Source organism: Stigmatopora argus, chromosome 23, assembly GCF_051989625.1.
Source record: "Stigmatopora argus isolate UIUO_Sarg chromosome 23, RoL_Sarg_1.0, whole genome shotgun sequence".
Lineage (NCBI taxonomy): Eukaryota > Metazoa > Chordata > Actinopteri > Syngnathiformes > Syngnathidae > Stigmatopora > Stigmatopora argus.
Window position 1 is genome coordinate 8,210,796 of NC_135409.1, and position 15,308 is coordinate 8,226,103.

Sequence of the window (15,308 nt, forward strand, 5' to 3'; positions counted from 1 at the left end):
CGTATTTTAAGAAAAAAAGCCTTACTATACTATGTCGTTTTTTGGGGGGAAAAAAGCCTTACTAAACTATGTCGTATTTTAGGAAAAAAAGCCTTACTATACTATGTCGTATTTTAAGAAAAAAGCCTTTACTATGTCGTTTTTTTTGGAAAAAAAGCCTTACTATACTATGTCGTATTTTAAGAAAGAAAGCCTTACTATACCATGTCGTTTTTTAGGAAAAAAGCCTTACTATACTATGTCGTTTTTTTTTTAAAGAAAAAAGCCTTACTATACATGGTTATTTTTTTAAAATTAAAAGCCTTACTATACATGGTCGTTTTTTAAGAAAAAAAGCTTTACTATACTATGTCGTATTTTAGGAAAAAAAGCCTTACTATATATACTATGTCGTTTTTTTAGGAAAAAAAGCCTTACTATACTATGTCGTATTTTAAGAAAGAAAGCCTTACTATACTATGTCGTTTTTTTTTTGAAAAAAAAAAGCCTTACTATACTATGTCGTTTTTTAGGAAAAAAAGCCTTACTATACTGTCAGGTTTTTTTTTTAGGAAAAAAGCCTTACTATACTATGTCGTTTTTTTTTTAAAGAAAAAAGCCTTACTATACATGGTTATTTTTTTAAAATTAAAAGCCTTACTATACATGGTCGTTTTTTAAGAAAAAAAGCTTTACTATACTATGTCGTATTTTAGGAAAAAAAGCCTTACTATATATACTATGTCGTTTTTTTAGGAAAAAAAGCCTTACTATACTATGTCGTATTTTAAGAAAGAAAGCCTTACTATATATACTATGTCGTTTTTTTTTTGAAAAAAAAAAGCCTTACTATACTATGTCGTTTTTTAGGAAAAAAAGCCTTACTATACTGTCAGGTTTTTTTTTTAGGAAAAAAGCCTTACTATACTATGTCGTTTTTTTTTTTAAAGAAAAAAGCCTTACTATACATGGTTATTTTTTTAAAATTAAAAGCCTTACTATACATGGTCGTTTTTTAAGAAAAAAAGCTTTACTATACTATGTCGTATTTTAGGAAAAAAAGCCTTACTATATATACTATGTCGTTTTTTTAGGAAAAAAAGCCTTACTATACTATGTCGTATTTTAAGAAAGAAAGCCTTACTATACTATGTCGTTTTTTTTTTTAAAAAAAAAAGCCTTACTATACTATGTCGTTTTTTAGGAAAAAAAGCCTTACTATACTGTCAGGTTTTTTTTTTAGGAAAAAAGCCTTACTATACTATGTCGTTTTTTTTTTAAAGAAAAAAGCCTTACTATACATGGTTATTTTTTTAAAATTAAAAGCCTTACTATACATGGTCGTTTTTTAAGAAAAAAAGCTTTACTATACTATGTCGTATTTTAGGAAAAAAAGCCTTACTATATATACTATGTCGTTTTTTTAGGAAAAAAAGCCTTACTATACTATGTCGTATTTTAAGAAAGAAAGCCTTACTATACTATGTCGTTTTTTTTTTGAAAAAAAAAGCCTTACTATACTATGTCGTTTTTTAGGAAAAAAAGCCTTACTATACTGTCAGGTTTTTTTTTTTGGAAAAAAGCCTTACTATACTATGTCGTTTTTTTTTTAAAGAAAAAAGCCTTATTATACTATGTCGTTTTTTTTTTTTTTTTGAAAAAAAAAAGCCTTACTCTACGTGGTCGTTTTGTAAGAAAAAAGCCTTACTATAGATGGTCATTTTTAAAAAATAAAAAGCCTTACTATTCATGGTTATTATACATGGTCTTTTTAAAAAAAAGCTATGATACATGTTCATTTAAAAAAGGCTTAGTATACATGGTCTTTTTTTAATAAAAAGCCTTACTATATATGGTCATTTTTTTTAAATAAAAAGCCTTACATGGTCATTTTTTAAATGAAGAAAAAGCTTTACCTTCCATGGTCTCTTCATTAGTTTGCCAAACAAATAAAAAAAGCACGCCAAACCAATCGTCTTTCGTTTCCTTTTCCGGTCGGTGCAATACTTCTGGTCTCCGTCGCGGGCATGTCCAGAAACTTTCAAAGGTTTTAAATGATCTCTAAAAAACAAACAAACAACAATCTCGGTTATTAACTATCTATTTGCCAAAAGTACTATAAGCAAAGTGTCAAAAGCTATCGTAAACAAACTTGCGTTCTATTGTGTTTCAATCTACGTGTTGGAAATGGGTTTGTTAGTTAAAAGCTTAGTTGATTCTATTATTTAATCAGAGAAAAACTATAAAATAGCAGAAATACTGTCGTGGATGCAAAGCAGCACCTTATTCTGTTGCTTTCTGGATGCAGGGGTCACGTGTCCACGTCCCTACTTAAAAGTACCACTAGGCGGCGGTCGTGCTTGCACTAACGTGATTTGTTAGGCACTGTTTCGCCTATCAAGTGGAAGGGATGAAAAAAGAAAGAAAGACAAACTTACTGTCGAGGGACGGCGGGTCTTCAGAAATTAGCCTTTTGGATTTCAGCACGGACGCCATCTCAAAGTCCGATGACGCTCGCCAGCCGGGGGCGTCGCCGGAGCCGCGTTCCATTCCTTCCGCTTCCTGCGACGAACTCTCGGACAGCACCAGCGCAAAGTCCCGGTTGAGCCGGTCTTGGCTGTCCGGTTGGCTGTCGCTTTGGCGACTCTCCGGCTCGCTCTGGCTGTCGGGCGCCGCTTCGGCGCTGAAGTAGTCGTCCCACTTGGGCGGCTCGCTCCCGCCGTCTTGGTCGCTCTCGCTGTCGTCGTTGGACTCCGTGCAATCCACGTAGTTCTGGCGTTTCCCGTGGTCCGCACGCTGGGATTGGGGCGCGCTCGGCGGCGGCGGCGGCGAGGTCTCCTTCCGGGCCGGGGGTGAGACGGCGAGCGCCCGCCCTCGCTCTGGCGGGAGGCCGGCTTCAGTGCGTCCGAAGGAAGGACGGCCAAACGCCCACTCACCGTTTGCGAAGCGAGCGCTCGGCTTCTTCCTCGGCGGCGACGCGTCGGCGCCATCGAAAAGATGGTCGTCGTCGTCACTGACGTCACCTGACAAAGGTGAGTGTTTTTGTCATTTCACCACTTATAAAGTACAAAAAGTCTCTGAATTCTTTTGACAACATTGTTATGCTGTTGCTAATAAATCAGTATCAATGATATTATGCATGCAGAAGAGTAATAAAACACAAAATTATGATTAAAGTGGTGGTAGAGGTAGTGTCAACGTGACGTGACATTCCTATTAGTGGGTTTAGGACTCAGCTATCTCACCAGTGATTTCCATATTTTATATCACAGGTTAGTGGAGAGCCATATGCACCCATGGAAAGAGCCACATATGGCTCCCGAGCCACAGGTTCCCTACCCCTGGCTTAGAGAGAGACGCTTACCGTGCACGGGACTCTCGGCAGCGCTGCGCTTGAGCGCCCCCAGTGGCTTGTAAGCGAACTTCTCCCGCGGGGGATCCCGGCACGTGGTTTGAAGCCTGCCGGGAACATTTGGATTGGTTGGTTCTCCAACGGTCGACGGGCACCTCGGCGACCGTCGGCGGCCCGACTGACATCGCGGTGACCTCGGCCAAGGTGCGCCCCACCGGGATCACGTTGGGGAAGACGCGGACCGGTCGCAGGTAGCACAAGAAGTCTCGAATCTGAAAAGATGGGCGCAACGTTAGCCGGGAAAAGGCCACCGGGAAAGTTCAACGTCCGAATGGAGGACCTCGGAGTAGGACGAGTGGAAGCTGAAGCAAGCTCGGAAGCCGTTGCTACCCGACCTAGCGGAGAAGAAAACCAACAAGTCACGGCGTTCCGCACACCGCCCATCGGCGGTGGTGTTACCTCATGACGATGTCGCTCTTGTCCGCCTTCTCTCTAAACCACATGGTGGACGGTTTGATGCTGAGCACGCGGGCGCCGTCGTGGCCGTGGCCGCACGGCAGCCGGTTGCCGTGGATATACGTCCCCTGCGAGGCAAATGCCAAAGGCGTCGGTCGGTGGTCGGTGCGCTCGCTCGGCCGTCGGGGCGCCAGCTCACCTGGCGCTGTCGGCAGGCGTGGATCCGCGTGTGGCGCTCGGTCGTCACGCAGCTCAGGATCTCCGGCATCTTCCGGAACATGGCCAGATTGTTCACGTGCACCTGCGGGCGTGGGGGGCTTGAGACGGACGGGCGGCCTCCTCGGGAGCCGTGTGCGGTCGATTGGTCGCCGGTCTTTTGGTCGCCCCGACCGCGACAACGGGCGACCAAAAGACCGGCGCCAAAACAAGGTAAAACAACACGGTCTACGCATCAATAAAAGCCAACAATGGCCATGAGCACTTTCACTGAGCCGACGTGTGAGTGTAGACGAAGAGTTTGTATGTACATGCGCTGTCCCTTTAAGAAGCCACGTCAGTCAGGGTCTTAACAAGTTCTCCAACAAAAAACAATCAAAGTCCGGGAAATTTGGAGCTTTTCTTTAGTAGCCTAATAATTAATAGGGCATTAAGTAGGACTAAATAGTCATTGGCAGTTTGTATTTAGGGAATTTGAGCAACCATTTAAATGGTAATTATCAATAACCCTCCGGGCGACCAAAAGTTCGGCGACCAATCGACCGTGTACCTCGGGAGCGATGGCGCCGTTTACCTTGTTGTCGAGGCGTTCCGCCAGCCTGCCGAACAAGTACTCGTACCCGTACGTGGCCTTGCAGTTGAGCCAAACCACGTGACCGGCGCCTCGAGCCATCCAGTCGTCCGCCAGACGCACGATGGCATCCACGCACGCTTCCTGCGCCGCGGTCAAGCGGTTCAGTCGGAGGAGCTAAATGGCGGTGGTCGGCGTCGATTTTTACCCGAGACGGGATCTGGTAGAAGCACGGGTCAAAGAAAGTGGAGTCGACGTAGACGCTCTGGATGTCCTTCACCCTGCGCGGTGAGCTCACGTGACGAGGAAGTCGAAAAAGACGACGGGGTCGGCGCCTCACCTGCCGGCCGAATGCAGATGCTCCATCCTGGCGGCGTCGCCCAGCGCCAGCCGGAAGTCTCCCGTGTACAAGACATTTCCACGGCACCCTTCGAAGAGGAACCTAAAGCCGAGCGCCGTGGGTTAAAACCTCGGCCAGAGCGCCCGTAGCGGCGGCGGCGGCGGCAGTGGCAGACTCACATGACAGAGCCGGGGCAGTGCCCCGCCGGAAGCAAGGTGACCACCATCTCCTCGCTCTGCGCCAGACGCGGCGTCAACATGCCGTCCATTTTGTTTAAGACGGCCTGACGGGCCTCACCTCTCCGGATGCTTGGTCTAGCAGAGAAATGTGAGTGGGGCTCTCCAGCTCCAACGGAACCTAAACAACAAGATGGAGCCAACGGTCATTGGTGACATCTCAAATGGATGGGACAGGGGTAGGGAACCCGTGGCTCCAGAGCCACATGTGGCTCTTTTGATGGGAGCTTGTGGCTCTAAGCTAAAATATGGAAACAGAGAGAGAGCCAAGACCCGAACGCACCAATAGTAACATCATGTCGGCACTGTGGCATTGATTTTTTTTCTTCCGCATCCATTCTCTCATTGGTACTCATTGATCTCATTGATTAGCAACAGCATAACAATGCTATCAAAAGAATTCAGAGACTTTTTTGTACTTTAAAAGTAGTAAAATGACTAAAAAATGTGCACATTTTCATATATTTGGACTTTTAAATTCTTCTGCATCCATTCTCTCATTGATACTCATTGATATTCAGTGATTAGCAACAGCGTAACAATGCTACCAAAAGAATGAGGAGACTTTTTGTACTTTAAAAGTAGTAAAATGACTAAAAAATGTGCACATTTTCATATATTTTGACTTAAATTCTTCTGCATCCATTCTCTCATTGATACTCATTGATATTCAAGGATTAGCAACAGCGTAACAATGCTACCAAAAGAATGAGGAGACTTTTTGTACTTTAAAAGTAGTAAAATGACAAAAAAATGCACATTCTCATATTTTTTGACTTATAAATTGTGAGTATGGCTCTCAAGGAATAATATTTGAAAATAGGAATTGTTTACGGCTCTTTCTTTCAAAAAGGTTCCCGACCCCTGGGATGGGACGTCTGCTAGTGATGAACGCAAGAACTTTGATTTCTTTTTTTTGTGAATGTTTTGAAGAACTTACAATGTAGTCCTCCCAGAAGAGATATTGGCGATTGCTCAGCAGCAGCTCTTTGGTCACCAGCGAGCAGTACAATTTCACTCTGCGGCTGAAAAGCGACGAGAGAACAGCATCATCTCGCATATTTTGCTCAGTCCAAAACAATTGTAATAATAATGACGGGACATCACCTGGATTTCAGCTTTGTCTGCAGTTTGGGGGCTTTTAATCCTCTCATGTGATCTAATGGCGGACATTTTTTGGGTGGAGGAATAAAATATGTCTATATTGATGTTTCGTTGATGCAGAATCGCTAGCTAGCCAACTCACCTTTGTGACAGTGCGACAGGAAGTAGGCTCGCGCCTGCAAATTTTCTTGATCGAAGCAATCGAGAGAAATGTGAGGATATTCCAGCATCCGGCCCGCAAAAGTGCTCATTTTGCCACAACTAAAACATCAAATTCGGCGTCAATCTGGATTTGGGTTTGACTATGGCGCCTTTTCACGTACTTCCTGGAGTTCTTTATTCTCACTATTGCCCCAGTGTGGCGTAAACACACCTACACTGTACTTCACTCAAATACGAACGCTTTATTACGTCTATAAACTATTTACTTTTTAATTAAAAAGTGAATCCAAACCAGGTTTTGGCTTGCTGCAAAAGCAGGCATTTTTTTCCTTTATTTAACCACATGTACATAACTTTGTTTACGAAAGCACGCATCGGCGCGTGTGTGACGTCATCAAAAGACGACAGAGTAGCCTGAAAGAAAAAGAATCTAAGGGTGTAGTTTTACTCTTTAAATGCGCGAATTCTCCATGAAATTCGGATTTTAAAACGGCGTTGTACATAATTGGCAAAAAACGGTACCATTCTTAGCAAAAAATGTTTTAAAGTGCTTTTAACTGGGGTGAAACATTTAGTCCGCTAGGCGGCGGTAGAGTGCGCAAGCGTCGTCACTTGCGAAGGCAATTCGAGTAGAAGGAGTGGCAATAGACATCATCGTGCTAATGTCATTGAGAGGCCTTTTTCCTGTCGTTTATGTCACTTTTAGCTCTTGTAACAATCTTTTGCAAGTGACCGCAAGTAAGTTCAGACGTATATTAACCTCTACACCCAAAATATGCTTTTCGCTTTTGAGCCATATCGTTTACATTTCTGGTCTACTCATGTTTTCTATATGTATCCAAGGGAAAACATTATTTCTGTAGTCTGATCCTTTTACTATTTAGTGTATCCTTGGGTGCTTCCCAGAAAGTCATTATGAAAATTGAGTGGATATTTCGGTGATTTGGGGAATTTCTCCTCTGTTAAATAGATTTTTTTTGAAGAGAGTTTGTTTCAAATTGATATTAAAGATTCAAAGTAGACTTTGGCTCGTGTTTTTTTTTCTGATCCTGGAGTCATCCACCAGTCGAACGAATGGAATCCGCTAACGTGATGTTTTTTGTTGTTTTTCTTTTTGTCTTGCCAGGATGTGGTTCCTCCGGCGAATGGCGGCGAATCTCCGCGGACACCTGCGCCCCATTTTAGCCCGCCGCTCGTCCGGGGGCGAGCGACCGTCGAGCCGGTTGAAGCTGGGGACGCGGGCCGCGGCCACGGCGCTGTTGGGCGGTGGCCTCCTGGCGGCCTGGGCCTGGGTAGACTCGGAGAAGCGTCGGAAGGAGACCGGTCTGCGGCGAGAGCAGCTGCGGCGGGCGGCGCTGGGTGGGGGCGACTTCAGCCTGGTGGACCACCACGGGCGACGACGCAGCAAGCGAGACTTCCTGGGCGGCTGGGTGCTGCTCTACTTCGGCTTCACGCGCTGCCCCGACATCTGCCCCGACGAGCTGGACAAGATGAGCGCGGCGGTGGCCGCCCTGGACCTGGACCCCTCGCTGCCGCCCGTGCAGCCGCTCTTCGTCACCGTGGACCCCGAGCGGGACCACGTGGAGGCGATGGCTCGCTACGTCAAGGACTTTCACCCTCGCCTGCTGGGCCTGACGGGCACGCCCGAGGAGGTGACGGCGGCGGGGCGCGACTACCGCGTCTACGCCAGTCGCGGCCCCTCGGACCAGGACGGGGACTACCTGGTGGACCACTCCATCCTCATCTACCTGATCGACCCCGAAGGCCTCTTTGTGGACTACTACAACCGTCTCAAGGACGAGGAGCACATCGCCAGCAGCGTCCGACGTCACATGATCCGAGGCGGCCGGCCGCCGGGCTCGTGACGGCGACCGCGACGACCTCCAATCGCTGTTTTGTGCTTCTCTTTAATTCTATGATATTGAAAAAATTAAGAGGTTGTGATAGGTTTATTAATACACTTGAATCAAAACAGGGAGACATCATTAACATACTCTGGCTACAACTTGCAAGGAAAATGTCCTCCAGCTTACTCGGTCCCAACATAAAGTAGTATAGCACAAATTAATTTATAGCTTCATTACCTATTAAAATGCTTTTAATGAACATAGAATAAACCCAAAAGGTTGTAACCAAGATTTTTTTATTGAGAGATCTTTTGTTGAACAAACAAGCAGAAATCTATTTTTGGGTGCTAGCGGCTAGCGCACAATTCGACTCTTATCATTAACATTAACGTCGAGCAAATGATGTCGATTTTTTACACCAAAAAGACAGACTGATGCTCTGATTTGGAGACTTGGTACATATACACATAACTTATTTTTCTGTATGCACAAACATTTTCTTGATAAATAAAGCTGAGGGAGCAGCGAGCAAGCGTTGGAAAAGAGAATCAACAGAGAAAAGTGGCCGTTTTTTCTCCCTCAACAAAACAAGTGTTTTCAACATCTATTCTTATGGCTTTACAAAATGTCAAATTGGCAAACTTCACACGTGCAACTCAACTTATTCCAATAACATTAACGTGGCGCCATTCGAAGCGGGAAATTCAGTCGTCGTGGTTAGGTAGGGCGGCGAACCGTTTCAACCTCTCGGCGGCTCGATCTTTACTGAGCAGCGTCAAGCTCGCCGAATCCAAGCTGGCCTCTAAACCCGCCTGGCTGTCCACTCCCACCGCGCCGTCGTTGGCCTAAAAAGAGGCGGGGGGGCGCACGGTGACGTCGCGCCTCCGCCGTATCCGGCGGGCGGCCGTTAACCTACCAGCTGCAAGGACGCCAGCAGGAAGCGGCAGGCTTCGAAGCCTTCGGCGCCGCTCACGACGGAGGCGAAGCTGCGGCGTTCGCCCACCTCCCCCAACGCCGACACGATGCGGTCGCCGTAATCGTGGATGTCGAACGGCGGACGCTTATCCTGAGGCGAAAAAAAAAAAAAAAAAAAAACACTAAATAAACGCTGTCGGGTGGGGGCGTGGCCGGCGCCGGTCGGTTTACCTTCTCCAGGAGCCTGACGCTGATCTTCTCCTCCCACTCTTGGAAACGGCGGGACGCAGTGGTCGTCTTCCTGTACTCTTCGCAGTTCTTGGTCATCATCTCCTGCTCGTGCACGCAAATGCGTTACGGGACGCCCTGGGTCCAAAACCAGCCCCCCCCGGGCAAGGAGCTTGCCTACCAATCTTATCCTGACCAGCGACTCGTAATCAGGCTCCTCGGCTTCTGCGGGCGAGTCGTTTTTCTCATTTCCGGTGGTCAGACCGCCGCTCGGTAGCCCTCACCTGGTGATGCGACGTCGTCTCCCGCCTCCAGCTCGTTGTCACCGCCGTCGTCGTCGTCATCTACGTGCACGACGCCGATGGACGCTTTGCTGGCGTTCACGTCGGTACGGACGCCTTACCTTGAAGATCCGGCTCGTTTTCTTGCGCCTGGTCATCTTCCGGCGGCTCCAAGAGCGCTCTGAACACATCCCGTTTCTTCTTCGTCTTCTGGAGTTTCAGCTTGCGTTTGAGCTCCTCCCGGTATTTGTCGTTGAGATCTGCGGCGAGGCAAAGCGCACGCGTCGAGACGGCGCGCGGTGAGGAGCCACGGCGCCACGACGGTACCGATGCTGGTGGGTCCGTCCCGGAGCTTGCGTTCGGGAGGATCGTCTGCAAGAGAAACCAATCGGTCAGGAGGCCGACGGGAACTTGTGGAAGGCGCCGCGCTCTGACATGTTTCTTTGAACCAGGTCCAGAAGTTGGGCAGGCTCGGCGGCTCCCCCCGACGTTTTCGTTTGCCTTCGTCGTCCAAACCGTCCGGGACTCTGTAGCATTTTCCTGAAGCCGCCAACGGACGAGTCAAGTCTGTCTCCTCCCTCCCTCCCTCCCTCGTTTGCTCCTCCCCCGCTGACGGCGTACCTGACTTGAAAGGTTTGCCGTCCCGGAGCACGGCGTACGGGTCGTGAAGCGTCCAAATGCTGTCCTGAAACAGGACGCCAACAATGGAGTGGATAAAGGAGCCGGCCGGGCGGGGGAATGGTTTTAAGTCACCTCCTCCTCCTCCTCCTCGGGCGCCGCTGCCGCCGCCGCCGCCACCACCACCTCCACTGGCACCTGCTCCCGCCCAGAAGCCTGGATGCAACACGACATGCGGCTTAGAGTTTTTCCAGGCCCGTGGCGGCGAGCATCTGGGCCTACCAGCTGCCTTTGGATGTGCTCGTCCGGTCCCTGGTCCACGTCGTCCTCCGGGAAACCCAGATCGACGCCATCATCCGCGTTGTCGGGATCGCCCGTCGGAGCGTGGGTTTGGCCAATGGCGTGCTGCAGAAGTGAGTCTTCTTGGGCGGGCGGCACCAGGCGGATCAAGCCGTCAGCATCCGGCACAAAAATGTTGATCCGGAAGTCCTTTTGGCTGAACTCCACCTCACCTTTGGCACTGACGGACACATATTGACACCCGGAAATTGCTATCTCGCACCGTTTGTCCCCGACGAAACGGCGTGGGCCACCTGATGAGCGGAAATTTGAGCTTTTCGTGATGTTCGGGCGGAATCAGTGCCGCCGGAGTAAGAGGAGCCACCTTGATCAACTACAAACACAACTTTTAACCGACAGAGGATTTTTGTACATGCGTGGGTGCGTGCGGAAGATTCCTGACCTTGTATTCTCCACAATCGTCCACGCAATCCAACGATTCGGCGTCCACCTCCTGAAACTGCGACCACAACGCGAAATCCGGCGGTGGCCGATAACGGCCGGTCCTTCCCGCCTTCTCTTACCTCGTCATAGTCGTCGTCGTCGTCCCATTGCGCCGCCGCTTGGTCACCCCCGGCGTCGGCCGCCGCCGCTTTTTTGCTTCTCCTGTTCGGAGGAAAGAGTCAGACGAAGCCTCAAGTTGGACGGAATGCATGTTGGGTTTATTCTGGGATGTTACTATATGTTCATTAAGCATTTAATAGGTAATGAAGTTATAATTTAAATTGTGCTACACTTTATGTTGGGACAGAGTAAGCTTGAGGACACTTTCCCCCCAGAGCTGCTTTCGAGGCCAGTTCATTGTTTTCAGGACTATTGACCGAACAGGACACCATGTTCCAGGCCAAGACTGTTGATCTGAGTTGGCAATGAAGATCTACGAGGGACTCTTAAATTGCTTTAACTTGGATTCCGGCAGATGGCGATTATCGAATCAACTTCCGAAAATACTCGCATTATTGTTTAAAAATACGGTCGCTCTGTTTACCTTATAAAGAAATTATTATGCTTAATTGTGCAAATTCTTACGCCGTTGTTTTGGTTTCCGATCTGCTCGGGTCACCTTGTATGCTTCCTTGTGCAAATTCTTACGCAGGTGTTTTTGGTTCCGATCTAATATGAGATTGTTTTTGTAGTTGTTTTTTTTACCGTAATGGTGTTATTCGGTTAGCTTATGCAATTGTTTGAATCAGATTAGCTTAAATGTTTTGATTATGCGCGGACTAAATTGACAGAGGAAGATGCCGTTTCTTGAGAATCATCTTGGACGAAGGCGAGTCGGGAGTGATTTTCTTTGCAAGTTGTAGCCAGAGTATGTTAATGATGTCTCCCTGTTTTGATTAAAGTGTATTAGTAATAAACCTATCACTTACCTTTTATTGTCCTCTGTGATGTATTCCAGCGTTTGGTAGACCAGATTGTGCAGAAGCTCCACCTACAACCGACATGGCCAGTGGAGTTCAGGACATGAGAAGAAGAGGGGGGGGGGGGGGGGGCACACCCACCTTCTTGCTGTAGATGCAGGTGGAGGCCTGAATGAGCAGCGCCGCCTCGGCAAAGTTCAGTTGAGTCTCCCCGTCGTCGAACGTCACGCACATCGTGTCCAGCTGCAACACACGGCAAACGGCGTTCCGTGGCGTCGCGCCGTCATCGGCGCTCTTCCTCGTCCTAGACCCACCTCTTTCAGGTAGTCGTTGAGCTCGGCCGCCACATCGACAGCCCAGTTCATGGTCAGGTCCCTGATGGGATGCAGCAAGTGAGCGTATCTACTCTCCTTGGACACCATGACGGCCGAACGCAGCGACGTCGTCACCCGTCGGGTAACCCTGAATGAAAAAAAATAAATAAAGGATGCTGTTCATTAAATCTATTTTTAGGGATTGTGCTCTCTTCACTTGATTCTTGAAAGCCATCTTATGAAATAAAAGACAAAGCTAGAGAACAAAAACATATCGTCCACCGATATTTTTTTTAAAAGTTAAAATGGTGCGTTTACGGTTAGGAATGTTTCCGGAAATTTCTGGCTCACCAATGCTTGGTACCAAATTAGCCAGCGAGTACGTATTTACAATTTTTGTCTTCATGGAGTCTTATGTGACCTTTCAGTGGTCTCAAAATACTTTTGGCGTGTTTTCCCGTCATAGTTTTTAAGCACCGGGAGTTTTCTTACGCTAGCTTTAATTTGAGTATGGTTTTTAACGGACTACTGTCTCGAAGAGATGTAAACAAGCTAAAAGCAAACGCTTTGCTGTCAAATTCCCCTTGAATTTCCGCACGACAGAACAAAGTTCGTCAACGTTTAGGTAGTAATAATAATAAACATTTCGACAAAGTATTCCGAAAAATAAAAGTTGGGAAACAACAACTTACTCGTCGTGGTCAAAACTAAAAGTTTAAGGCAGACGGTGGAGAGGCTGTTGATTTTCCCGGGGCGACTCTTCTTCTACTCCTTTTAAAATACGAACGTCTGCCTTCTAGTGGTCACAAGCAGGACTTCTTCCTCTGTGTGGCGTATCCATTTAGGCGCGGCACCGCCCCCCCTGGTCATTAGCAGGTTTTATTTTGGTATAGCCCAGTCGACGTTTGCGCGTAAAACATGTCGAGTGCGTGAACATCTTCTCGTTCGTATTGTTGAATGAGCATCGGGTGGGTTACCTCGATGGAAGCCATTCGATTGGCTCGTCTGGTATTGTTGTTGTGGTGCCGAGGGGGTCACGTGACCATGTTCCTGGAAAGTTCCTGGAAGGAGCTGGAGAAGCTTCGGCGAATCATGCTGTCTTTTCTCGCTCTCGTCCCCCCCTCCTCGCCGTGACTTCTTGTTGCCCGGGCCCGGGGCAACATGTCGGCGACCCCCATCCCCCCGAGAAGACCGACGCGTGCAATAAAAGGAGCGACGTCAAACGGTGAATGAAGACGCCAAATGTTGACGATTGCTCGCGTGCGCGCTGACTGGCCGCGAGGGTGACGAACGGGACAAAGGACAATCGCCGTGCGCGGGTAGGTATAAAGACCATTTCTTGTTCTTATGAGTAGTATTGTTTCCCATCAGCAAGGACAATTTATTGTTGTTATGAGTAGTATTCTTTCCCATCAGCTTGCTTGTCTGTAGCCAGCTAGCTCGGTGTTTAGCCGCTAGCCTTTATTCACCTTCGATGGTGGCCAGCCAATCACCAAAGCAAGAAAACCATTTCCTTGGCCAATGTCCTTGGAATGTTCATTCCATCCCTTTGATCCCAAGCGATAATCCTCACCCTAATCGTAATTTTCCATTCTTGCCCGCCGCCATGGCGGCCGCTTCCAGAGGCGTTCTGCCCGGCGCCGACGAGCGGACGGGCCCGCCGATGACCTGCCAGTCGTCCGACGCCATCGACGGCGACGCCCCCTCGGATTCCGACCGGAGGCGCGTGGCCTTGGCCGTCAAGGAGCTCAAGAGCGCAGGTCCGACGGATTCCCCGGGCCGGCCCGGGTGGTCCCATCGGTCCGAAGGCCCGCCGGAAACGCAACGGGTGCGAGTGAGTTTGACCTTTGTTCCAGGTTGGTACTGGGGCGCCCTGACGGCCACGGAGGCCAAAGAAGTCCTCCAGGACGCGTCGGAGGGAACCTTCCTGGTCCGCGACAGCTCTCAGAGGGACTACCTGTTCACCATCTCGGCCGTGACGTCGGCGGGCCCCACCAACCTGCGCATCGGCTTCGACGGCGCCAAGTTCAAGCTGGACTCGGTTCTCCTGGTGAGGCCCAAGCTCAAACAGTTTGACAGCGTGGTGCACCTGGTGGAGCATTACGTGCAGCTGTCGCGGAGCGCCGCCCGGGCCCGCCCCGCCGCCGCCGCCGCCGAGGCGCCCAACGGGACCGTCCCGCTGCTCCTCACCCGACCGGCTTACCTGGCCGTGCCGGCCCTGCAGCACCTGAGCCGCGTGGCCATCAACGGGCGAACGCGCCGCTTCCGAGATCTACCCCTGCCCAACAGGCTCAAGGACTACCTGAGCGACTACCTCTACAACGTCTAGCCCAGATTGGACCTTGCGCGGAAATAACATGACGTTGCGATTGGGCTCCGTAAGAGTGGAGTCAAAGCTTTCCGATTCAAACTCCACGGCCCCGTCGCGGGCGGGCGGGCGTCCGTCTCAGGTAAAGACTGTTGACACATTTTGAAGGTCAAACTCCTTCCTTCCTGTGGTTTTTGTACATTTTGGGGACGCCGCGTGTATTTATTGACGTCACACTGAATATTGATGAAGAAGCGTGTTGATAAGTTCCTGTTGAATCTTTGAATAAACTTCCCCGTTAAGTCATGCTGGTTTCTGGACCTCGGAACTCGTCTGAATTAATCGTTCAGTGCTCGTAGATATTGTTATACACGAAAGATATGCAAAAAAGGCTTGGTCGCATCACGAAATTTTGATCGCATGACGGGCGAATTATTCGATCGAAATTTCCGTCGTAAAACGAGAATACAGACGCTCCCCTACTTACGAACATTCAACTTACGAACAACGGTACATACGAACATGTCTGCAAATTGCGTTTAAGTCCAAAAATGTTCGCAAGTCCAATTTTGTATTTCGCGTCTTTTTTGGAGTAGTACTTCTTTCCGCCGCTAATACCGACGCCTGGCGCTGTGAGAGCTCAGCTCACCCAGCATCTACCTTCTTCGTTGCAATGCG

At 48.6% G+C, this 15,308-nt stretch overlaps 4 protein-coding genes across 8 annotated transcripts; 2 read left to right on the forward strand and 2 right to left on the reverse strand.

Annotated features, from left to right (window-relative positions):
• Nucleotides 1–1,725: 1,725 nt before the first annotated feature.
• On the reverse strand, nucleotides 1,726–6,792 carry dclre1c (DNA cross-link repair 1C, PSO2 homolog (S. cerevisiae)). The gene is made up of 15 exons (XM_077594385.1): nucleotides 6,397–6,792; nucleotides 6,258–6,309; nucleotides 6,091–6,175; nucleotides 5,212–5,271; nucleotides 5,094–5,149; nucleotides 4,915–5,016; nucleotides 4,783–4,855; nucleotides 4,578–4,718; nucleotides 3,987–4,088; nucleotides 3,791–3,915; nucleotides 3,672–3,726; nucleotides 3,515–3,603; nucleotides 3,344–3,438; nucleotides 2,418–3,002; nucleotides 1,726–2,040 (listed from the first exon to the last, which is right to left on the reverse strand). The coding sequence occupies exons 1-15, from the start codon at nucleotides 6,503–6,505 to the stop codon at nucleotides 2,030–2,032; spliced, it is 1,740 nt and encodes a 579-aa protein (XP_077450511.1). The 5' UTR covers nucleotides 6,506–6,792; the 3' UTR covers nucleotides 1,726–2,029.
• Nucleotides 6,793–7,012: 220 nt separating this feature from the next.
• Nucleotides 7,013–8,795, forward strand: sco2 (synthesis of cytochrome C oxidase 2). Its single transcript, XM_077593632.1, has 2 exons — nucleotides 7,013–7,154; nucleotides 7,543–8,795. The coding sequence occupies exon 2, from the start codon at nucleotides 7,544–7,546 to the stop codon at nucleotides 8,279–8,281; it is 738 nt and encodes a 245-aa protein (XP_077449758.1). The 5' UTR covers nucleotides 7,013–7,154; nucleotide 7,543; the 3' UTR covers nucleotides 8,282–8,795.
• ncaph2 (non-SMC condensin II complex, subunit H2) lies at nucleotides 8,543–13,484 on the reverse strand. Of its 4 annotated transcripts, XM_077593627.1 has the most exons (19): nucleotides 13,300–13,480; nucleotides 13,015–13,184; nucleotides 12,323–12,470; nucleotides 12,150–12,251; nucleotides 12,018–12,079; nucleotides 11,169–11,250; nucleotides 11,048–11,104; nucleotides 10,899–10,978; nucleotides 10,588–10,825; nucleotides 10,441–10,521; nucleotides 10,309–10,372; nucleotides 10,123–10,227; nucleotides 10,015–10,059; nucleotides 9,810–9,947; nucleotides 9,691–9,750; nucleotides 9,588–9,631; nucleotides 9,410–9,511; nucleotides 9,180–9,329; nucleotides 8,543–9,108 (listed from the first exon to the last, which is right to left on the reverse strand). In XM_077593627.1, the coding sequence occupies exons 3-19, from the start codon at nucleotides 12,428–12,430 to the stop codon at nucleotides 8,968–8,970; spliced, it is 1,659 nt and encodes a 552-aa protein (XP_077449753.1). In that variant the 5' UTR covers nucleotides 12,431–12,470; nucleotides 13,015–13,184; nucleotides 13,300–13,480; the 3' UTR covers nucleotides 8,543–8,967. The 4 variants fall into 4 exon arrangements, with proteins under 4 accessions (XP_077449753.1, XP_077449755.1, XP_077449754.1 ...); XM_077593629.1 differs by having other exon boundaries at nucleotides 9,588–9,628; nucleotides 13,015–13,484; XM_077593628.1 differs by lacking the exon at nucleotides 13,015–13,184 and having other exon boundaries at nucleotides 13,300–13,483.
• Nucleotides 13,192–14,936, forward strand: socs2 (suppressor of cytokine signaling 2). 2 transcript variants are annotated; one of them, XM_077593631.1, is made up of 3 exons: nucleotides 13,193–13,641; nucleotides 13,946–14,082; nucleotides 14,179–14,936. In XM_077593631.1, exons 2-3 carry the CDS (start codon nucleotides 13,986–13,988, stop codon nucleotides 14,649–14,651), a joined length of 570 nt encoding a protein of 189 aa, XP_077449757.1. In that variant the 5' UTR covers nucleotides 13,193–13,641; nucleotides 13,946–13,985; the 3' UTR covers nucleotides 14,652–14,936. The 2 variants fall into 2 exon arrangements, with proteins under 2 accessions (XP_077449756.1, XP_077449757.1); XM_077593630.1 differs by having other exon boundaries at nucleotides 13,192–14,082.
• Nucleotides 14,937–15,308: the final 372 nt, after the last annotated feature.